This window comes from Labrus bergylta, chromosome 22 (genome assembly GCF_963930695.1).
Source record: "Labrus bergylta chromosome 22, fLabBer1.1, whole genome shotgun sequence".
Taxonomy (NCBI): Eukaryota; Metazoa; Chordata; class Actinopteri; order Labriformes; family Labridae; genus Labrus; species Labrus bergylta.
In genome coordinates, this window is record NC_089216.1 from 1777862 (window position 1) to 1802520 (window position 24659).

The 24659-nt window shown below is 40.3% G+C and overlaps 2 protein-coding genes across 7 annotated transcripts in view; both read left to right on the top strand.

Moving 5' to 3' along the window:
- The window catches only part of LOC110001389 (FHF complex subunit HOOK-interacting protein 1A), a 20709-nt gene extending 14195 nt beyond the window's left edge, over window positions 1–6514 (top strand). For 2 of the 3 annotated variants that reach the window (XM_065950726.1, XM_065950727.1), the window contains 7 exons: window positions 1–41; window positions 230–402; window positions 490–601; window positions 1185–2572; window positions 3125–3303; window positions 3417–3537; window positions 4137–6514. The exon at window positions 1–41 is cut by the window's left edge and continues 39 nt beyond it. In XM_065950726.1, the coding sequence (XP_065806798.1) occupies window positions 1–41; window positions 230–402; window positions 490–601; window positions 1185–2572; window positions 3125–3303; window positions 3417–3537; window positions 4137–4369 (2247 nt within the window). In that variant the 3' untranslated portion in view covers window positions 4370–6514. The remainder of the gene's footprint in view (window positions 42–229; window positions 403–489; window positions 602–1184; window positions 2573–3124; window positions 3304–3416; window positions 3538–4136) is intronic. The other variant, XM_065950728.1, reaches the window with a different exon arrangement.
- A 620-nt stretch (window positions 6515–7134) lies between these two features.
- Window positions 7135–24653, top strand: LOC110001392 (uncharacterized). 4 transcript variants are annotated; one of them, XM_065950700.1, is made up of 12 exons: window positions 7135–7288; window positions 7878–8028; window positions 8702–9521; window positions 10669–10728; window positions 11493–11549; window positions 20400–20465; window positions 21509–21667; window positions 21804–21950; window positions 22888–22920; window positions 23109–23188; window positions 23920–24010; window positions 24100–24653. In XM_065950700.1, the coding sequence occupies exons 3-12, from the start codon at window positions 9491–9493 to the stop codon at window positions 24216–24218; spliced, it is 843 nt and encodes a 280-aa protein (XP_065806772.1). In that variant the 5' UTR covers window positions 7135–7288; window positions 7878–8028; window positions 8702–9490; the 3' UTR covers window positions 24219–24653. The 4 variants fall into 4 exon arrangements, with proteins under 4 accessions (XP_065806772.1, XP_065806773.1, XP_065806774.1 ...); XM_065950701.1 differs by having other exon boundaries at window positions 7878–7937; XM_065950702.1 differs by lacking the exon at window positions 7135–7288 and having other exon boundaries at window positions 7757–8028.
- Window positions 24654–24659: the final 6 nt, after the last annotated feature.

Below are 24659 nucleotides of genomic sequence, written 5' to 3' on the forward strand. Positions count from 1 at the left end.
GGTCTCTTCTGTGAAGATGTCATGCTGCAGCTGGTATTCAGGTCAGTCTTTAAAGTTCAAAGACTTGGCAGTAAACATGGGCTTAGGGAGTAACACTCCACCATAAAAGAGCCAGGTAACGCTTACGATTAACGTCTTTTTAAGATGTTTTGGCCAAGCAACAAGTGTGCACCAGAATTGGAGGCGATGCTTGCTGGGACTGAGCAGGATGCATTCTGTGTGTCTTCAGGTATTTGATTCCTTGCAGCCACCTTAGCAGGAAGCAGCAGTGGTCTCTAAAGCAGAGGGACTGCTACTCCTCCAGCGCTGCCTCTTTCCTGCTCCTCATGCCCTCCTGGTGCCCTGGACACCTCTGCAACACGAGCGCACAATCAGAGCACATCCACTGGCCCAAAGGAGCTGGTCAGTATGACTAACACAAGAACACATAACTCAAGCTGATTATGTCTTGTCATATTTAAGTTGAATTCGACTTTCTGTCCTCGTCAGATCTGTCAGTATCAGACAGCGTTGGTTACTGTCGGGGCTCAGACTTTCTGATCGATGTGAACTACCTTCATTACCTTTGGGACGCCCGAGAGGCCATCTCAACATCCCACAGGTTGGTCTCCACTTTAACAACGCTTTTTAAGGCAAGAAAGAAATGAAATGTGACCACCGGGTTGAGGAAGACATGCATGAAAGAGACGAGCTCAGGAGTCAAATCTGTGGCTGATGCATGAAGGACCATGTACAAGTGGCACCTGCTCTATTGACTGATCATGTGATCATCAATCAAATCATAGGATGGGCTGCCTTTACCCCTCAATTATATATTTACTTATTTTCTTTACAAATATTTCCATTATGGTGCAGGGACAGGTAAATTCCTTTTTTCCAGTGTTAGGATAAATTAAATTCATAACATTAACTCTAGAGACAAAGTGACTACCAAACAATGTCTGTTGCAAAGGAGGCCACTGTGAATTGGACCAATAATAATCAGAAACAGATATATGCATATGGATGAAAATTCTTTCTGCAAGGGACAAGATCTCTGGTGACAGAAACATTCTGGATTCCTAAGACGAAAAAGTTGATTTTTCACACTCGGGTGATCTGGAGGTTTCGTTTTGTCAGGCATTGAGAAATGTTTTCATTTGATCAAATTAGGTTAAGTTCTACAGAGTTTTATCTTCTTTCAGGGCGTGTCAGCTCTGGTCAGCTCCATACGATGGAATAAACCCTCTACCTCAACAATACCGATCCAACACACCAGGGAACGACAAAGACAGCGAGGACGAGATTGCACAGCGAGTAAAGAGCGACTCCATTTGCTCTTTGGAAATAACTCCTCAGGCTTTGGCCCTCTCCCCCACCTTGTCCTCTTCAGATACCGTCTCCTCAAGCAACCACGTCGGAAGAGCCAACTCGGCCCTAGAACTGGAGTGGGATGACATTTTTGCCGATGAGGATCCTTCATTACCAGCTGTGATTAACTCAACTACAAACGGCAGCATGACCATGGAGGTGGACCGATGCACTGCCACACCTTCACCTCCTGGACACCTCCAGGAAATGCGACGCACTGCAACAAGGCTGGTGCACGGCTCGTATGTGGAGGAGTCCGAGTTTCAGGATGACGTTCTGGTCTATGACCTTGTTGCTAAGAATGATACAAAGGCAGCCATTTTGGAGCGAATCATGGCAGCAAATCGACGGGCACGTGGAAACATCCCGAATGTCCAACAAGCGCCAACAGCGGAACCAACAACAAAAGTAGCAACAATGCTAACAACAACAGGGAGGACAGTAATGGAAACAGTTAACAGTATTATGTCAACCAGGAGAAGAAGTGAGGATGGCGGGAAAGAGGAAAGGAGGATTGAGGATGGAGGGCAGGAGGGAAGAAGGCGGAGTGAGGACAGTGGCAAGGAGATGGGGAGAAGGAAGGAGGAAAGAGAAGATGACATGAAGAGGATAGATGAGCTGGAAGAGCCAATTGGGTGTCAGTTTTACACAAATGGTTTTGATGCTAAGTATCACATCATCGGTGACTGTGACGATGATGAGGATGGCAAACCATTTAAGCTGAAATGCAACCTGAATGATTTCACGTCTTCTACCAATCACATGCAAGCAATGAACCACCAGGACACACCACACAACACACAACATTCAAGGCCATATTCATTAACTAATGCTTTACCTAATGGGCATTCAGAATTTGAGCAACATGACCCATTGGTACCTGCGGCTGATGCCAAATCTTTAAGTCTGCCTGTTAACAAAATCAACAATAACAACGACTTCCTCACCCAATACTATGAGTTCATGCTCTCTTTGGGGGTCGAGCCAGAATGTGACAACATCTCTGACGACATTGGTTCGTTCAGGAGGCGGGTCAGAGCGCTGAGGCAAAAACTCGAAGAGGAGGATGGACCTGGTGACGCTCTGAGCTCTTTGTGGAACAGCAGAGATAAGGAAGTAGAAGAGGCAGAGATGGAGGAGGAGGAGGTGGAGCAAGAGGAAGGAGAGGAGAGTGGTAGCAGCTGTAAGGATGACAACAGGGGCCATGAAGTTCCTTTTACAGGTCTGTGTATTCAATTACAATGTAATGTAAAAGTGAAGTTAGAGAAGAAGATTTCTTGAGCAGAAAATACAGTCCTGAAATGTTAAATGTGGATCTGTTTAATTGTACTACTAGCAGGTGTATAGAATCACAGATTATACATGATAACAAGAAGTCTCTAATGATTATGAAGTCACAAGGGCACCATAATGTGCCAGGTTTTGCTTACAAAGAGCTAGCTTTTGTCCAAAAACAGGTGGGACACAAGTGGGATTTGAGAGGTTTTGGATTGGCACCAAGAGGTACAGCTGTGTCTCATCAGCATAGCGGTGAAATGTCTTTGAATAATGTGGCTGAGATGGAGCATGTAGAAAGAGAATACAAGTGGTCCCAGTATTGAACCCTGAGGAACTCCAAACTTCAGCTAGAACCTATTCATATTTGGTCAGATTCACACCAGTTGTTCTGTAACATCTTAAGGCAAAAAGTAGAAAAAGTTGCATTTATTGCGTGTATTACTTGTATTTTCTCTTGGTCGCACATACTAACATATAGTTTCCCATGATTCCCCAGGTCCATTCATCAGTGTTCTGTTGTCGCGCCTTGAGAACCTTCTTGAAAACTCTATTGCTGTTAACCTGCTGGTGACAGGCATCCTCGCACAGCTGGCGTCATACCCGCAGCTTCTCCTTAGATCCTTCCTACTCACCACAGACCCACAAAGCCAACCCAACGTACGAACACTGTACCAGGTAACATCCACAAACACCTCATACTAATCTAATTTAGTCTTTATCTGTTTTAAGCTTCCTTAGGATAGCATTGCGTCTTTTGTATACCTGTGCATGAATATGTGTCTGTATAGGTGTTGCTGTCCGTACATGCTCAGATCGAGCGCTATGTGGCTGCCAGACCAGATTATCCAGCCCTAGTCACTCAGGCCTGGAGGTTCTTGTTGGTTAAAGACCAGGACAGCAAGTTTAGAGGTAAAGTACAACACCTACTAACAGCAAGGAAGGAAAGATCAAATGGAACCTTTAGAATATAACGCACCAGTAACTTAAGTCCTTGGGAACTTGGACCCTTGGGACAGGGATTAATGAATATAGGGCCTTGGGAACATAGAAACCTTGTAATTTAGGTTCATGAGAACTTTGAACTTTTGAAACACAGGACCCCAGGAACATATGACTTCAGCAACTTAAGACAATGGGACCATAGGACCTTTGGATTATGACCTTGGGAACATAAGGCCTAGGGAATATGGGATCTTTGGAGAACAGGCCTTAGGAATCTTTGGTTCCTGTGAACAAAGCACGTTGGGAACATTTGACCATTGTAATTTAAGACTCTTTAAACTTAGGAACTTAGAAACAGAGGACCATGGGAACAACGCACCGTAGTTACCTTTGGATTCCAGAGAAAATAGTGTCATAGACATGCTCCCCTTTTGTACGCTGCCCCTTCAAGTCCCTTGAGGTATAGATGGAGGGAATTTTAGACACTTTGATCCATTAAGCACTTTGGCTGCTTTGACTTTACTGTAACACCAATAATAACAGTACAACATTAATTTTTTTTTCAGAGTGCCTCCAGTCCCATGACGGCGACATCCCCCTGGACTCATCTCTTCCAAATGGTTCTGTTAGAAACACTCTGGCTTTGCCTCCGCTTGGTGTCCTGCCACAGTGCCCTCCGATTCCCCCTCAAGCCAAGAGCAGAGTGTTCGCAATCATCCTCTACGCTGAGTTCCTGAAAGAGCTGGCAGCCATCGCCCAGGAGCACAGCATCGCACCTGACTGTTCTGCAGAGGAGTAATGGGAGGGTTGTTGGTGAAATACCCCTGAGCCATGTTGGGAAAACACCAAGTTTTCCCACCAATGAATCCAAGACCTGCGTCGGGACCACCAACAGTTTCTAAAATCCCCAAAACTACAAGCACTAAATAAATCACATACAGGAATGCAATACATAAAAACAATAAATGTTGATATTGTTTTTAAGCATACATAATGTACACTATGTTTATATACCTGGCAGCACTTGAATATTTTAACGATTTCCCCTATGTGACTATGGATGATATTTATACATAGACGGAAAGAATTGAAGGAGATTATTTTGAACATAAATCAGTGTTTTCTATATTTTTATGAAATTGGTGAAAATAGTTTTGTATGCTCTTTACTGAAATTGTTGCAATACTATTTAAAGTGTAAAACATGACACCATTCAGAGTTTTATAACGATTAATTTCTGTGGCGGGCCATTTCAAAATCCAGCACCTCATGCTAGTGATCCATAAACTACTTTAATTAAACTAACTTTAAAAATAAAGATAGAGTCAACCTTTGAAAACACAAACAACACTTCATCTTATGCATTTCAGCATGTTAGCCTCAAGCTGAAATGCTACAGAAGGCTTGCTAGGCTTAAAGGAGATCTATTCTGCTGACTTATATTTAAATACATATATATAGTGTTTCGATGTTGATGTCCATACTAATCCTCTGCAACAATTTTTTAAACACAAGATACACAGTTGTTTGTGTAATCCCCAGACGTGGGTTCGTGCTGCTCTGAACGAGACGTTACGAGATCTTGGCGAGAGTTGGCCAGAACCTAACGTCAAGTTCTGCCAACGTATCAGACCAAAGCATGGAGCAAAGTTGTAGGACATGCCCACCCCGGCAGCTATTTCAAGGACACGCCCTCACTCAAATTTCCCTACGACTGCAAACAGAGCCGGCCAATCAGAGGAAAGAGGGCACGTGGGGAGGGTCTTAAAGAGACAATAGCTGGAATAAAGCATTTCAGGAAGACGCTGAAATTAGTGATTTTGCTGACAGAGGTTTTTGAGCTACTCAACAGGAGTCCCAGACTGACAAAGCGAGTGTCATAGATCTCCTCTAAATTGCACGCTAGGCTTAAGATTAAACTTGAGGTACTCAGTGCACACCAGAACGACCACCAAGACATTACATTTGTATCCAGATTTAGGAAATAAGACGATACAGATTTCCAAATTTAGTTTTTTTATTTTATTTCCACAATCCATTGTCTTTTTGTTTTTGCCATAATATCTTTTTTTTTTAACCAGCGTTTGGCTCAACATTTGAAAATGTGCAAACACTGTTTTAAAAAACACACAACAGCATTAAGTTCATGTGTTTATTTCAAAATGAACTTAATATTGTTTGTCAGAGCATTTCTTAAGTTGTGTGTTTCGTCCTTCCTGCGTCTAAAGGGGCTTCACCTGTGTTTAGGTTTTACCTTTGAACGCTCATCGTAGTCGATTTCTGCACAAAAAAAACGACTGGCAGTTTTTGAATCCTCTAAAAATGGGGGAAAAAAAGCCTCTTACATCAGATGTATCTTTTTTGTTGATTGCCTGATGTGTCTTCATTTGCAAACAAAAAACACAGTAAAAATGACAACGCCTTATTTTAACCTTCAGAGATTTTAGTGCAAAGACTGAAGATGCATCTTGTTGTCTTATCGCAAAAATCAGATCTGGATTTTTCTCACTTGCACATCTGTCAAGTACATTTCCTCGTTTTGAATTTGATGTGTGTGATTTTTGTTTTGTCCTCTCTCACCTCAAGAGATATTTGCTGTAATGCCCTTAAGGTGTTTACCTGTGCTGCATTCAAGGTCAAGTGCAAAAGAAGGTAGATTTGAGCTCCCCATTTTAGATAGAACATCCTTTAAGTATGACCAAATGTTGGATTCTGGACTGTGCATTGTGTCTCCAGCAAATCTGTACTCAGCAACACTATCCCCCCTCCTTGCTGTGTGCTGGTACTGCCACCTGCTGGTGAACCACAGCTGGGACACGTTTCTTCTATACACCCTGTTGTCTCTTCTTTGGAATGAAGTATTGCTACTATGCTGTAAAAAAAATAATGAAAATATATTTTTTGAATGGAAAAAAAGGCCATAATAAATCTTGAAGATCGTGAACTGTTTGTATGGTTATTTTTATTTTTTTTACTTCTTTATGAATTCATTAATGCAACATTTAGCATGACGCCATTGATCACAACTACAAGTAATGGTAATGGATTTCAGCTTGTATAGCGCTTTTCTAGTCTTCTGTCTAGATCTAGCTCTTTCACACTGCAGGTCACACCTACGCCTTCACACACTGATGGTAGAGGCTGCTGTGGAAAAAGTCCATCAGAAGTAACTAATCCATTCATACACATTCACACAGCACCGACTAAGCAGTGGGAGCATCTTGGGTTTAAGTGTCTTGCCCAAGGACACATCGGACACTGCAGGAGGAGGAGCTGGGGATCGAACCCCCAACCTTCTGGTTGAGAGACGAGCCACATCTCCCCCAAGTGAAACAACAATAAATAAAGCTAATAGCTCTGATAAGTATTGAGAGACAACAACATTTCATTGGGGAGAATCAGCCATGACGCAATAGACAGGATATCAAAAGTTGCATTAACACAGGAAACGCCCAAAATAACTAAAATCTTTTGGGTTGAAAAGTTAAAAAAAAAACATCTGTTGAAAACATGAAGTGCTGATTAATGAAGAGCTACTTCCTCTCTCTGTAACTTTTGGTCGGCTATATAAGACACAGATGAGATCTGACAGATGTCAGAGAAACATCAGCAGGCTTCAGTGAGTGTCTCAGCTTTTCATCGACCATTTGAAGAAAAAGACGACGACGGCAACGGCGGAAGGTGATCATGAAGATTTATTTACTGATGCTGGCTGTTGGTGAGTCAAATATAAAAATAAGTTTAGTTTATCACGTTTGCTAAGAATGTTTCACTGTGGTATAAAGGTTAGCGCTGTTGTCTCACAGTGAGGAGGTCTCTGGTTTGAACCCCCGTCTGACAGGAGCCTTTGTATGTAGAGTTTGCATGTGTTGGTTCTCTCCGGATACTCCAGTTTCCTCCCAATCAATGTGGACTTCTAGTCTTGTAAATGTGGGTTAGAAGTTAAAATCTTAAAAAGTGAATCTGGTATGTTGATACTTTTTCCAATCACACTTTCAGTAGTTTCTGTTCCTCTATGGCCTTTTTCTCTCTGTGTTCTTATTTTAAAGAACAAAACACAATCAGAATATATATATAAAAAAAACATAACCTTTGTGGATGAATAACCTCTAATTCTTAAGCACAAAATAAAAAATGAAAAAATCTGTTAGGTAATCCATCGCAGTGAATGTGAGGCAATGGGGGGGGGGGGACCCAGTCTCACAGAAAACCCAGTCTCACAGAAAAAAGTTACAATTCAATTTTGTGCAGTTTGATGTTGCATTTCTTTAATTCTTAATTTTACTTTCTGTCCCGTTTTACTGCAGTCATTTCATCATCTGAGGGACAGTTAAGGGATGAAGAACACTATGATAATGAGGATTATGGTAAGGATTATCCAAACTCCACAGATGACCTCAGTCTCCTCTGGGGTTTGACAGCGAGAAGAACAAAACACAAATAAAGGCAAACTATCCAGTAAGGAAAAGTATGATTAAAGGTGTGGCTACATGTGACAAAATATTTTTGGCAAACAGCCATGCTAATATTTAGTACAACAGCACTCCCCTTCTCTGATATTGCCTAATTATTAGATTATGGTGATATCACAGCAGCTCTGACATGCATGCAGAGAGAATTGTCTTGTTGCGCCTCTATGCAGATGATGTTATCTGTTATCTCTGTAATAAAAACTGTAAAGTAGTGACAACTTGAAGAGCTCTCTCTGACGACTTGAACAATTTCTTGTCTTTTAAATGTCAGAGAAAGTTAGCTTGCAGTAGAAAATGCAAGCTAGGATAAATCTGCTTTGATATATTGGACCATTTATGGTTCTGCTGCTCACTGATAACCATTCATTCTATGTATGAATATTACAAAGTTTTTGTTAAGTACAATACTGAAAATGAAGACCATCTACATATATATTTTTAAATCATGTTTGCTTTTATTTCTAGGAGTAAAAACCTTTTCAAAAGAAGCTCTAAAAGGAAATAGCTTGCTTAGAATTTAAAAAACATTCATTATGAGATCATTTTGTCATAAGCAGTCTTTTGTTTAAAGGGAGAACAGGCACAAAGAACCAACGATGTTGTTCAATTTGTTATTGCAATTAAAAAATATTTTATTTAATTCCTCTTTCTTTATCTAGATCTATCAGAAGCAGAGAGCTTTGAATGGGATTTCCAAAATGAACCAACCACTCCAGGTAACTCAATCATTCCATTGTTTGAAAGTAAAAATTCCTTATTGGAAACAAAAACATCCAAACGTCTGCTCACTTCTACAGTTTGTCTCCTTCATAGTAGATTGATTCCGTTAATAAACATTTTCCTAAATAGTTCATTCTCTTAATTATTAGTTCAAAGTCTTCTTTAATACAGGGGATAAACCATGATGTCCATATTGTTGCTTTAATGCTCCTGATCTCTGCAAAGCATGTTGAATTGTTAGTTTTTTACCAGCTTTGATTGTTCACCAACTCGTCCCTACATCATTTTATAGCCACTTGTTTTGACTTGGACTATGAAAATAAATAGTTTTAATGTTTTATGTGATGTTGTTGACATTCAATGGCTGACATCTCTTCCTTTAGATCAACATTACTATCATTGTATGGAGACAACATTTCATTGGGGAGAATCAGCCATGAAGCAATAGACAGGATATAAAAAGGTTTCCCTCTCTTTACTATCAAACAGCTGCTTTAACACAGGAAACGCCCAAAATAACAAAAGTCTTTAGGGTTGAAAAGTAAAAACAAAACATCTGCTGAAACGTGAAGTGCTGATGCATGAAATACTAGTTCCTCTCTTGATAACTTTCGGTCGGCTATATAAGACACAGACGAGATCTGACAGACGTCAGAGATACATCGGCAGGCTTCAGTGACTGTCTCAGCTTTTCATCGAACATTTGAAGAAGAAGACGGAAGGTGATCATGAAGATTTACCTCCTGATGCTGGCTGTTGGTGAGTAAAAGTTTTTTAAAAAAGATTAGTTTATCACATTTGCTAAGAGGGTTTTAGGTGGTTAGCGTTGTTTTCTCACAGCGAGAAGTTACCTGGTTTGAATCCCCGTCTGACAGGAGCCTCTCTATGTGGAGTCGTCATGCTCGTTAGGTTAACTGCTGACTCTAAATTGCCCGTAGGTGTGAATGTGAGTGTGGCTGGTTGTCTTTCTCTATATGTCAGCCCTGTGATTGACTGGTGTCCAAAGTCCAGGGTGTACCCCACCTCTTGCCCAATGACACCTGGAATTGGCTCCAGCCCACAATCTGGAGTTTCATTGATAATGTTGTGGACTTCTAGTCATGTAAATGTGGGTTAGAAGGTAAAATCTTAAAAAGGGAATTTGGTATGTTGATATTATTTTTCCTCTATGGACCGATCTTTTTCTCTCTGTGTTGTTATTTTTTGGTGCCTTGATTTTGGGGGTCGTGATGTGAGCTGATACACTCTGGCTTAGAACTTTAACGCACTGTAAGGGTGGGAATGCAAAGAAACTGGGGCTTTTGCACTGTACCCACTTTCCCACGTCAAATATAAAAATAAGTTTAGTTTATCACGTTTGCTAAGAATGCTTCACTGTGGTACAGAGGTTAGCGCTGTTGTCTCACAGTGAGGAGGTCTCTGGTTTGAACCCCCGTCTGACAGGAGCCTCTGTATGTAGAGTTTGCATGTGTTGGTTCTCTCCGGATACTCCAGTTTCCTCCCAATCAATGTGGACTTCTAGTCTTGTAAATGTGGGTTAGAAGTTAAAATCTTAAAAAGTGAATCTGGTATGTTGATACTTTTTCCAATCACACTTTCAGTAGTTTCTGTTCCTCTATGGCCTTTTTCTCTCTGTGTTCTTATTTTAAAGAACAAAACACAATCAGAATATATATATAAAAAAAACATAACCTTTGTGGATGAATAACCTCTAATTCTTAAGCACAAAATAAAAAATAAAAAAATCTGTTAGGTAATCCATCGCAGTGAATGTGAGGCAATGGGGGGGGGACCCAGTCTCACAGAAAACCCAGTCTCACAGAAAAAAGTTACAATTCAATTTTGTGCAGTTTGATGTTGCATTTCTTTAATTCTTAATTTTACTTTCTGTCCCGTTTTACTGCAGTCATTTCATCATCTGAGGGACAGTTAAGGGATGAAGAACACTATGATAATGAGGATTATGGTAAGGATTATCCAAACTCCACAGATGACCTCAGTCTCCTCTGGGGTTTGACAGCGAGAAGAACAAAACACAAATAAAGGCAAACTATCCAGTAAGGAAAAGTATGATTAAAGGTGTGGCTACATGTGACAAAATATTTTTGGCAAACAGCCATGCTAATATTTAGTACAACAGCACTCCCCTTCTCTGATATTGCCTAATTATTAGATTATGGTGATATCACAGCAGCTCTGACATGCATGCAGAGAAAATTGTCTTGTTGCGCCTCTATGCAGATGATGTTATCTGTTATCTCTGTGATAAAAACTGTAAAGTAGTGACAACTTGAAGAGCTCTCTCTGACGACTTGAACACTTTCTTGTCTTTTAAATGTCAGAGAAAGTTAGCTTGCAGTAGAAAATGCAAGCTAGGATAAATCTGCTTTGATATATTGGACCATTTATGGTTCTGCTGCTCACTGATAACCATTCATTCTATGTATGAATATTACAAAGTTTTTGTTAAGTACAATACTGAAAATGAAGACCATCTACATATATATTTTTAAATCATGTTTGCTTTTATTTCTAGGAGTACAAAGCTTTTCAAAAGAAGCTCTAAAAGGAAATAGCTTGCTTAGAATTTAAAAAACATTCATCATGAGATCATTTTGTCATAAGCAGTCTTTTGTTTAAAGGGAGAACAGGCACAAAGAACCAACAATGTTGTTCAATTTGTTATTGCAATTAAAAAATATTTTATTTAATTCCTCTTTCTTTATCTAGATCTATCAGAAGCAGAGAGCTTTGAATGGGATTTCCAAAATGAACCAACCACTCCAGGTAACTCAATCATTCCATTGTTTGAAAGTAAAAATTCCTGATTGGAAACAAAAACATCCAAACGTCTGCTCACTTCTACAGTTTGTCTCCTTCATAGTAGATTGATTCCGTTAATAAACATTTTCCTAAATAGTTCATTCTCTTAATTATTAGTTCAAAGTCTTCTTTAATACAGGGGATAAACCATGATGTCCATAGTGTTGCTTTAATGCTCCTGATCTCTGCAAAGCATGTTGAATTGTTAGTTTTTTACCAGCTTTGATTGTTCACCAACTCGTCCCTACATCATTTTATAGCCACTTGTTTTGACTTGGACTATGAAAATAAATAGTTTTAATGTTTTATGTGATGTTGTTGACATTCAATGGCTGACATCTCTTCCTTTAGATCAACATTACTATCATTGTATGGAGACAACATTTCATTGGGGAGAATCAGCCATGAAGCAATAGACAGGATATAAAAAGGTTTCCCTCTCTTTACTATCAAACAGCTGCTTTAACACAGGAAACGCCCAAAATAACAAAAGTCTTTAGGGTTGAAAAGTAAAAACAAAACATCTGCTGAAACGTGAAGTGCTGATGCATGAAGTACTAGTTCCTCTCTTGGTAACTTTCGGTCGGCTATATAAGACACAGACGAGATCTGACAGACGTCAGAGATACATCGGCAGGCTTCAGTGACTGTCTCAGCTTTTCATCGAACATTTGAAGAAGAAGACGGAAGGTGATCATGAAGATTTACCTCCTGATGCTGGCTGTTGGTGAGTAAAAGTTTTTTTAAAAAAGATTAGTTTATCACATTTGCTAAGAGGGTTTTAGGTGGTTAGCGTTGTTTTCTCACAGCGAGAAGTTACCTGGTTTGAATCCCCGTCTGACAGGAGCCTCTCTATGTGGAGTCGTCATGCTCGTTAGGTTAACTGCTGACTCTAAATTGCCCGTAGGTGTGAATGTGAGTGTGGCTGGTTGTCTTTCTCTATATGTCAGCCCTGTGATTGACTGGTGTCCAAAGTCCAGGGTGTACCCCACCTCTTGCCCAATGACACCTGGAATTGGCTCCAGCCCACAATCTGGAGTTTCATTGATAATGTTGTGGACTTCTAGTCATGTAAATGTGGGTTAGAAGGTAAAATCTTAAAAAGGGAATTTGGTATGTTGATATTATTTTTCCTCTATGGACCGATCTTTTTCTCTCTGTGTTGTTATTTTTTGGTGCCTTGATTTTGGGGGTCGTGATGTGAGCTGATACACTCTGGCTTAGAACTTTAACGCACTGTAAGGGTGGGAATGCAAAGAAACTGGGGCTTTTGCACTGTACCCACTTTCCCACACTGTCAGCAGTGTCATTCTGTTTTTCTCACCTTAGTGATGTCATGCAGCAAAACCACTTCTTCAGCAGGACACCCACTTCTTCATTTTGTGACCAACTTGCCCTCTTTGTAACTGTTGGCTGAACTCTATACATTTTGATTTTAAGAAGGATGTGAATCATGCATAAACAGGGGAGTGACAAGATATAACACCAAGTGGCTTTGTTGTAGGGGGCTTAAGCTCCAGGTCAGGTCTGTTGCTGCTAGAATCAACATTTCCAATATAGCAACTGCCACGGGTAGGCTTCTAAAACAGCCCTTCAGAAACCAATGGGGGACAACACTCAGGCCTTATCCATGTTTACTTTTTTTTAATCCATGTTTACTTTTTTTTACTTTTTACTAAGGAGCTGCAGTCATCAGTCAGCAGGAGTCAACCTCAGTGGGACAGGAAGACCCCCTGGGTAAGGATTACACAAACTCTACATTTGACCTCAGCCTCTTCTGGAGTTTGTCAACGAGAAAAACAAAACACAAATCGAGCACAAAAATGTTAATCCTTTGTGTTTTTATTTAGTGAAGGTGGAGACAGCTTGATTGCGAAAGCAAGTCTGATGTAGGTGATCCAGAAAATGACCCATTGACAGAGTAGTTAACTCCTAATTAGACATTAACTTAACAAGGTAAATCGTTTTTAATATATTATATGATGTTATTGACCTGTTGTCCCTCTTTTCCATTAGATCCTGGGAAAATGACCTTAAATGGTACTAGCACCATGCTCCTCTCCTCCACCGCCAACCTCTACCCGCTCCATGTGCTCCATGTGCTCAATGCGCTCGTACTTTTGGTCATGTTAGCGTTTTAAAAGGCTTTCCTTTTACTGATTTTTCTTTTATTTCCTTTTTGTTGTTTTTTTTTGATACATTCTTATCTTTCAGATGGTTACATAAATATAGTAAGCATGATTTAAAATCATAAAATTTGTTTTTAGAAAGAAAGAATCGTCTTGTTACGCCTCTATGCAGATGATGTCGTCTGTTATCTCTAAACTGTGATGTATCAACAATTTGAAGATCTCTCTCAGAAGACTTTGAACAACTTGTTGTTTATTTGGAAATGTCTCGTGTCTTGAAAATGTTCAATCAATAAAAGTTAACTTCAACTGTAATGTTTTTCTTCAGTTAAGATTCGGTAACACATTTAAAGTGATTTGGCGTTAAGGAGACAATTGATCATCAACATCTTGTTTATATTCAAAAGGTTTCTTTGACCATCACTCTGCAGTTACTTTTGTGTCTTTGCATACTAAAAAGTTTTAATTACAAAATAAGAATTTGAATATTCATACAACAGTGGGGGGGGGAGGGGGGGAGTTGTATGAAGCAGCAGTGACCTCCATAGTCCATTCAGGCATCGCTGCTGGTCAACATAGTGGGAGAGCAACTGTGTATGTATGTGCGTCTCAGTTTGTTGCCTTTATCAGGGACCCCGATGAAGGCCACAAGCCGAAATAAGTAGGTTTGAATAAAGCTAATGAAGTTGATCTTCATACTACAAGTGTTGTGCTGGAGCTTTTTGACCTCTTCACACCCTCTTTGTTTGGCCTGAAATCCAAAGTAAGACAAAAAATGCAACAAAAAAGAAAAAAAGCAATTAGCACGGTTTGTCCCATATTTCCAAGATGCCTTGAACTCAGCATCATTCAGCCGGCTAGTTCCCGCCTCCTCGGAGTGTCCGTTGATTTGTTTGGTTCTTTTTTGGCATGAGCAATGAGAGCTTGTCAGTGATTGGGTGAGAGAAAGTCAGAAGGAAACATGTCTGCAACTGCCTCTCATATCCGCACTGTGCACCATTGAAATGTAAACGGATGTAGAAATACAGATGAGAGTAGAAAGTAATGACTGGCTTGACAGTGTCAGTGAAACTGAATATAATGTAAAGGAAACTATTGTAGGCCTACTTAATATATTTTCTCCCATGTTTATAGATAGGTTATTCCAGTATAGTTTGGATAGTGTGAATATTTTTCAGCACATAAAACAAAAACATGACATTTATTTTAGCCAAATCTGTATTCACAGTTTGGCCTGGGCGAGATATCATCAATACAACATCAATATATCGACAGTAGACACTTAATTAATACAATAAGAAAATAGTTCAAAACCATATTAATAGTATCATTCATCATGAGAAAACAACAAAAAAAAATACTATTAAATTCGTACTGTTTATTTAATTAAAAATCTGTCATCCTCACCTCTATGTTACAGCAGTGTCAAAAGCATACATTACTGTATCTGCCTTTACACTGAAGTTTTGTGTTTTTGTAAATTAGTTCAGAAAAAAGTGTTAATAAGCACTTAAAACTTTAAGTATGACTCTTATTACTTCATTAAAACTATGTTTTAAATTCTGATACACCACAACTGGTCCCACCATTGGGCCAGTGGTGGTCAGACCCCTACTGAGTTGCACCCCACTGTGGGGTGTCCTTTATTTTTCTGCTTGGAAGGTGGCAACCCTATCTCTGATGCATCTAAAGATTGTCTGAGTTTTTCTTTCAATGTGAGAAAACGTACTGAGCTGTTCCTACTTGTGTGTGTTACTGTAATTAGAACTCAAAACTGAGCTAGCATCCTGTGTCGAACTAGAGCTAGCTCTGTGGTCAATGACTCACTTCCTGAATAATGATAGAGAGAGATTAAGAGGGTAGAGCGACATATATGAGCAGTTTCGTGAAGGGAGAGAGGAAAAAAAGGGGGGGGAGGGGAGTGAGAGACAGAGATCAAGGGTGTGTTGAGATGTTGAGAAATAGAGGTGGGGGTAGGGTTTATAATGTTCTATGAGCACAAACTTACAACCACATACTGTTCGAAACATGAATCTTAAATGCATGCTTTAAGTTATTAAAGGAGTACCGCAAGGTTCAATGTTTGGACCACTGTTTTTTACCTGTGGTAAAAAATCCGTCCCTCTAGGATTTCAGGCTTTTTGTTACTTTTTACAAAAAAATGAATTGTGATGTTTTAAGGCCTTTGTTTTCAATTAAAATACAGGAGTAAGTGCTTTGCAATAATAGTTGCAACTGTTTGTAGTCTTCTAGGAAGCTCCAACATTATATTGAAAACACTCAAATCTAAGCAAGTCAGAAATAGCACAGTGCACTTATTTAACAACATTCTGACTGATAAGTCAAGATAAACATCTTATTATTACACAACAAGTAATAATTGCTTGTTATAGGTAAAAAAATATCTGCCAATGGGGTTAGCACTTTTTTATTTTAGTGTCTTAAAATGGGATGTCTATAGCTAAATTATTTAGTACATTTTGTACCAAGACACTGAAGGGAATTTAGCTTTTTACTTACCAAAAGCGATTAAAAAAAACTATAAATATTGATTGATATGCAGATGATACCCAGTTATACCTTCTTATAACACTCAATAAAACTAAACAGGAACTCTACTAGGAGAAAACCTTAGCAACTCCACAAATAATCGCGATCAGGATTTGTCGTTGAACACCAATTTAAGACTCATTTAAAAAACTGAGGTGATTTGGAACTAAACAAAAAGTTATTGTGCACTGAACTAAAAAAAAAAGGAATTTGGAAGAGAACGAATGAACCAAGAAGACAGAGTCAAAATGTGAGTAACAGGAAGGAGAAAAGACACGCTGAAAGAGAGAACGCTAAAGAATAATGAGACGAGAAAGAGAGGCGGATGAAAGGATGAGAGATACTGAGACAAAGAGCGAGAGAGAGAGCACAAAGCAGAAAACTCCGAGAGAAGAAGTGAGAGTTGAGGGAGAGGAAGAGGGTCTTAGAAAAAGGAACAAAATAAAGAAAGTAAAAGGAACTCTGTAGCCTTGTGGATGGTCAGCCTTTATTTTTAAGAGCTTATTTTTGGAGAGTGAGAGAGAAAAAGACAAATCGTCACCATGATTAAGTGTTGGAGTCGTTTCTGCTTCCTCGGTGAGTTCAACTTAAACTTTCTTTCAGCATTACAAATGTACTTATACTCAGTTTAGCATATTTCCAGTGATAACAAATGCTCTTAAAAGCGTGATTTCTTGACAAGGAAATAGGCCAAACAGGACTTTTCTAAGTAGATCAGGACTCCCGCGCTAACTCAAACACCGAATTCAAACCTTCGAGGTTCAAGTTCAGATTTTTTTTTTTTTTGCATCAGCATGCTGCAGAAACCTCGTGCGCTTCACTCCCGATCATATAAATTCAAGAGACACTTGGGATAAATCTCTCCTTTAAATGCTTCCACAGTTGTCTATGGATTCAGCCTTACCTTTAAGGCCTTGATTAAGTGTTTACTTTACACCTGAATACTACTGAATGATTTAAGGGCTCGTTCAAGGACTCACTTCTGGTGTCCAAAAATCCAAAGTATTGATTGAAAAAGGAATCCTGATTCAAGGCGGAATCACTGGAAACAAAACACACAAAGAAAAAGAACAAGAAAATCCACAAATCCAGAAAATAAATGTAGATAAGTTTATAATAATTTTTAAATTTAGATTTTCTCACATTTTGAAACCTCGAAACAATGCAGATATCGGTCGATCGTTCCCCTCGTCCGCATGAAAGTACAAACAAGTCTTCATTTGGATTTGATGCATTTTGGGAGCATTAAGCAATCATTTAATCTACCACGGTCTCTAAAAGTCTTTTTACGTTTTGATGAATTGATTCAGAAAATGTTTCATCATAATGTCTCACACACTGAGTGACACATGGTCGTCTTCTTGTTTGTGGAAACTCGCTGTTTTTTAATTAGACACACATTGTGAACTGTAGTGATTTTATCCCTTTGTTGATATATTTCTTCTGCTTTTTCAATGATGATATGGACCTCTGGGGATGACATAAAGTATATTTATCTTATTTGTTAAACCACAGAAGAAAGACAGTCAGTAGGTCGTGAGGATTTTAGTCATTCATGTATAATCATATATATAACAGATGTACAACAAAACATGAATGATTGAGGTGTTTACATTGTCTAAAACTACTTCAAATTATTTGGATACAACATGTTTTAGGATGATGAAATCTTTGTTCTTTTAATGATTGATGATATTGAAAAGTACCACAGTGTCAGGAAAACAGGAAAGTGGGACACAGGCGCAGAACCAGGAGTGTCTTAAAGTTATCCGAGATGGATAGCCACAAAAATCGCAAGCAATGGATTGGAGGGGGGGTAGGGAACAATAAAATAGTATAGAGCCAAAACACCCTTCTAAGGGAGGCCAGGGAGGCCTTAAAACTAAACACAAAAGGCTGGGGTATATCAACTACCCAGCACCCAAAGTTATTTTAGCAATAGACACAAATACACAGAAAGTTATTTGTTTGTGAGACAACAAAGAGAGACCCTCTCACTACCTCTGAAGGTGAGATAATGAGTTAGCACAGAGTATATAGAAGCTTCCCAACTTGGCTTTAATCAAGGCCAATCAGCCACAAACACATCTGACTCTGCACTTAGGTGATTCAGTCACCAACACCAGTGAGAAGCCAGAGGCTGTGTCCGAAATCACTCACTCATTCCCTACTCCATATTCACTACATAGTGAGTTTAATGCAGTGGACTATATCGTGCACTCACTCTGCAAAATAAAAAAAACATTTCGGACACTACTCGCTCACTCACCGGCCGCTGACAGTGACGTCATTGTTGTCGTGCAACTGAAACAGCTTAACACCGGCTGAGGATCAATAACAACAATAAATAACAGCATGAATTTCAGTGATAACTCATATTATACTGAGTGTATTTTCACGAAACATTTACAAATAATAAATACTTATAAAATATTGAATTTTACATAATGAGACATATTTTCGGACCAAAACTAAATTATTTATGCTCACAAACTCTGGTTTCTCGTCTGTCATCATCATTAAGACAAACATCACTAAAGTCTTCATTAAAACTGATCATAGATTTCAGTAAAACGCTCTGAATATGAACTTTATTGAGTTTCTGTGTTCATGCTGGTCGCTACTCTCGTCCATTTGAGAGCAGCTGAGTCAAACGCCACTCTCCGCTCGTAAAAATCTTTTGAACCGCAATGCATGATGGTATATATTGCTCGCATAGTGACCATCGCTCATACACTGCTTTTCAAAGTGCATTGTGGAATACATTGAGTGGACTATATAGGGTATGACCATGCTCACTCAGAATTCGGACAGCACTACAAAATGGCGTGTCCCCTATATAGTGGATAGGGAGTGATTTCGGACACAGCCAGAGAGTGTGTCCTTACACACAGCTTTAAAAGGTCCGGTGAACGAGCCCTAACAGGATATGATTTAAATAAAAGTATGCACATTCGGTCAGTGGTGTTAGCGCTAGCCTCCCGGCTAACATTAGCGCCCTCTGGGCCAGCTGACGTTGGAAACATTACACAAAAAAAAGACTCATATCATTTTGGGAAGATGAGGTTTACATTTGAAAGAGGGGACATTTTACTGAAGCGACAATAAATAAAAAAGTGTGTTTTTGTTGCTCTAAGGCGTATTTAGGTGTTAAAATAAAATGTGCTTTAAATCAGGATGGACCCTGTTTTGCTAACCTCCATGGGCCCTCCCCATGTGACAGGGCCCCAGAAAGCTTTTCCCCTTTATCCCCCCCTAATGTGCGGCCTTGGACAGGTGCGTGAAAGAAGAATGAATTGGCAACTTTGGCAATTTTTCAGAAATGTTACCAAATTTTTTAGACAGCGTGCAGGTGTTTGCCTATAATGTGTTTTGAGAGGGTGTGGGACTTGTGTTTTTGTTGCCATGGTACCAAAACAGTTATTGATAGTGTCTGATTTGTACTGGAATCATATCAAAGGTTAAATTCTGGTACCATGACATACGGCTGCTGATTTGAGGCTGAGGTAGTATCCCTCCTCTTGAGCCACTGGAGAGAGTGTTGATGACTTGCCCATGAACCCTCATGTCCTTCAGAAGCTTGGAGGTTGACCTGCCCACACAGAGACAGTATTTGACAGCCATGAGGTGACACCTTTAAGGAGAGGATTTGTTTGTAAAGTGTCCGTCATGGTAGTCGGAGGAATAGCAGCGGAAAAGTTTCAAGCTTGTAAATATCTAAAGAAGTTAGTCCTTGGTAAGTTGAGTGAACAAGCTAACTGATGTAAAGATGCTTTACAGCATGATAACACTGGTGACTGTGAAGTTAAACTTCATGTTAAACATCCAGCTGATCGTACAGTTGTCTGATTTGTGTTTCGTTTTCTGTTCTCTCTTTGTATCGCGTCTCAGCTCACATTCTCACACACATGGTGGGCTTCTTCACACATTTGCAAACCTGTTGCAGCTTTCACACCCCTAGACTGATGCATGAGTCCATGGAGCCACCATGACTCCATTTTATAACAATAGTAATACTGGATTAGACTTTAAGCAGGATTCGAGAGTTTCAGTGAGCAGCCACACATACACACATGATATAAAATATACTGTCTAACGTTTAGCCTCTCTCTCTCTCTTTCTCTCTCTCTCTCAGTTCTGGTCATTTCAAGTCTCACCAGAGGGCAAAGTGATGATAATGTAACTTCACATGTCAAAGAAGGTAAGGTGACAATCGTTTTACAGAATTCACTGGTGTTGTAGTCAAGAAACACTAACTGAGACCAAGACATACCCGAGACCAGAGTGTTCCAAGACCAAGACATTTAGGGATCGAGGCCGAGTCAAGAATGAGATATTTAGGGATCAAGACCGAGACCTTTAGGGATCAAAACCGAGTCAAGACCGAGACATTTAGGGATCAAGACCGAGACATTTAGGGATCGAAACCGAGTCAAGACCGAGACATTTAGGGATCGAGACCGAGTCAAGACCGAGACATTTAGGGATCGAGACTGAGACATTTAGGGATCAAGACCGAGACATTTAGGGGTCGAGACTGAGTCAAGACCGAGACATTTAGGGATCAAGACCAAGACATTTAGGGATCGAAACCGAGTCAAGACCGAGACATTTAGGGATCGAGACCGAGACATTTAGGGATCAAGATGGAGACATTTAGGGATCGAGACCGAGTCAAGACCAAGACATTTAGGGATCGAGACCGAGTCAAGACCGAGACATTTAGGGATCGAGACCGAGACCGAAATCAGGAGTTCACTTAGTCTGAGACCGAGACAAGACCGAGTAAAAAGTGCTTTCAAGTCCAACACGACCTTCATGAAAGTTCTCGAAACCAAGACCAACTTTGAGTACTACAACACTACTATTACCACATAGCAGAGAATATTTTGCGTTGCTACAGCAACCTGTAACTGTAAAATGAAGCCACAAGGCCTGGTGTGGCTTTGACTGTTTCTTTTGTCCTTTGTAAACCTTTATTGTCTTAAGTGAAGCTTTAAATCGCCTTGTGACTGAAATGTTGATTAAATGTTTCACCACCTTGTAGTTGAATTGTGTCGTCTAAAGTTTGTTGGTTTTGGATGCAAGTACTTATTTATTTATGCCTAACACCTTAATCACCGCTGTGCATCACTTCTGTGTTAGTGTGTAACCATGGCGACAGTGCCCACATCCTGCCTCTGTCCTGTCATGTGCAGAGTGGTGGTCTCAAAAACAGATCTTGTTTCTCCATGTGTGACTCAGAGACGACTCTTAATACAACAATGGTGGACACCAGCAATAAAGGCTCACAGACTACAGCCCCCGTCAGTACAACGATCCGGGGAAAGAAAAATGGTGATGTTCATCCTGGGGTGATAACTACGGCTTCTACTGCAGAAGCCAGTTCTTCACCAAACCCAGGTACTGCACATGTGCAGATGCAGAAGGCACGGTAGCAAGTTGTGTGCTTCTGTTTGTCTTCCTGTTTGTCAAACCACAACCATCACATGCTCATATTATGGCAAAAACAGATCTTGTTTCTCCATGTGTGACTCAGAGACGACTCTTAATTCAACAAAGGAAGACCCCGGCAGTAATGGCTCACAGACTACAGCCCCCGTCAATACAACGATCAGGGGAAAGGAAAATGGTGATGTTCATCCTGGGGTAATAACTACGGCTTCTACTGCCTCACCAAACCCAGGTACTGCACATGCGCGGATGCAGAAGGCACGGTAGCAAGTTGTGTGCTTCTGTTTGTCTTCCTGTTTGTCAAACCACAACCATCACATGCTCATATTATGGCAGCCCACCAGCAGGGCTGGTGGGCTGCCATAATATGCCACACACACACACATACACACTGAAAGACACCCAACAGACACTTTATGTCTGTATGACACGCAAATGTTGTCACTATGTTTCATATGAAGTGCTACCAGGCACAAATACTGATAAATTAAAAAACCCTGACATGTACCGTTACATCTTCTAAAAAATATATTTTTGTCAAGTTCTTCTTGTTTTTCTCTGGCAGGTGAGGGGGAGGGATTGGGGAGGGGAAATTCACTAGGGGGCTGGCAGGAAAGAGTCTGGGTAAAGTCTAGCGGGGAAAATCTGCTGTTTGCGTTCATAAATGCAGCTCACCCTTTAAAATTTCATGAAATTTTGTTTGTGCAAAAACAGCTATCAGGATACCAAAAAAGTCACAACTCCCTTAGCCGTCACATATTGTGGAAAATACACCTTACCAAGGTTTTCTAACACTATTATGTGTCCCTAGTGTGTCTACAAACACCCAGGTCATAAGAAAAGTCCATCCTCTCCATCTTCTGCCTGCTCCACTTTTCAGAAAATGTGTCCTCAAACAGGCCATTTGGAGATTTTCCTTCCAAATCACAAAGGGCAGTAACCCCTCCCACAGCTAGGTGTTTGTTCTGCCCTCTGAGGCCACCAAGGGCATGATGTGAGAAAGCTCAAGCCACAACCATCCAGAGAGGGGCGTGGTCAGACACAGCTCATTTGCATTTAAAGCTACAGAGACAGACACAACCTGTTATAAAGGGAGGTTGAAATAGAGCCAGTGGCAAACAAGATAGTATCATCAGCGTAACAAGTAACCTGGTGTCCGTTTCTTTCAGAAAAAACTGAAGTGGAGGGGAGTTCGTCCTGGGGTAATGATCTACATCTATAATTTTGTAGATGCAATTTGTTGATTTGTTTATACAGAATATTCTTTTAAACAAAGTAATGATTTACATAGTGTAACTTCATTGATCATTTGTGCGATGATTTGATGGAACAAATGTGGCATCTAAATTGACTGACTGCTGTCAAACAATCCCTTCGTTTCTCTCTACAGCTTATGTGATCTTGTTTTTGATCATCCTGGTGATCATTGTTCTGTGCATCATCCTCTACTTACTCCGGAGAGTCTCAAGGGTAAGGATATTACGCCCATTGGGAGAACAGTCTCCTTGTCAGTTTCCAAAGGAGCAATCAGTGAGATGTGTAGTGAGTGAAATGATAAAGTGACCATACTATGATCAGACATTAAGGAAACATGCTATGTTGAAGTGCTGGCTTCTCTGACAACAATGCAGCAGCCAGTATGTCCTCCTTCTAACTTTAGATTCTGGCTCATGCTCTGGATTTGTTTGGACCAGAGAAGGTAGGCGCTTTTAAGGCGACCCCCCCACACGGCCGTTTTGGACGCCCCTCGGTTTGTCAGATATGAGAGCAGTTATCAGGTCAACAGGTGTTGCAGCGATGGAAGCGGGTCAAGAGAAGTGGTTCAGATAGAATTGATTGTACCCGACCTAAAAAGCCTCTGCATGTTTCTAATAAGCTCCACGAGCAGAAACGTGCTCAAACTAGGATCAATATTGGAGATGCTTTTGAAAAATGGAGAGAGGTTAGAACACAGAAAGGTTTACAGACCCATGCAGAGCTGGATAAACACTGAAGCTTCATTGTCCACCACATGGTGACCTGTGTGAGCATCGACTCTAGAGAGGAGGAGGGGAGACAGCTCTCTACAATGTTTACAATTTAGACTGCAGTACCCATTTTATCCACTAGGTGTCAGAGTTACATACTGCTCCTTTAATTAAACATATTTAGAATGTTCAAGTTAACATACTTATGATTAGTTTGTTTGTTTATTTGTACAGTCATACTCATTCGACCTCCAGCGTCATGTTCCACCCAACCGCCACAATGAACCCGCCGGCACCTTCGGACAGGTCTACCTGGACGACCTGGGTACGTGCGGTCACGTTTTAATCAATCACTAAAACAATAATATACCAGCATTTCCTGACATGCACTTTGATTCCTGTGTTATACAACAGATCTATCAGACCCTAAAGATCAAGTCATCAGCGATGACCTTTCATCTGCTCCAGTTGTCAATGGCACGACTCTTCAGCTGGAGGATAAGATTTCCAAAGGAGAGACCGGTACGACGTAGCAAGCACATTTTTAGTGTCAAATATTCAATAATATAAAGTAAACAGAAATACAAACGCCAACATAAACCAGCAAAACATTCAGATGAAGACAAGTTGAGCTCTTAAAGAGGTCATATTATGCCCTTTTTGGGATTCATATATTTAATCTATGTACCTACTAAAGTATGTTCACAATAGCTAAAGTTCTAAAAAAGTGTCTGTTTTCATGTACTGCCGCTCCATGCACCGGCTCGCTTCTGACTCTCTCTCTAAGGCTCTGAAGTGCCCACGTTCAGAGTCCCCACGTGTGCCAAGTCTGATCTGATTGGTCGGCCTATCGGCTCTGCCGTAATTGGTCAGTCGCTCAGCCACTCTGGCTCCGAGGGCCGGGGAGCAAAAACATTAGCACCTTAGCACTACTGTGCTACCGCAGGCTACAGCATATCGTAGGCGTGCTACAG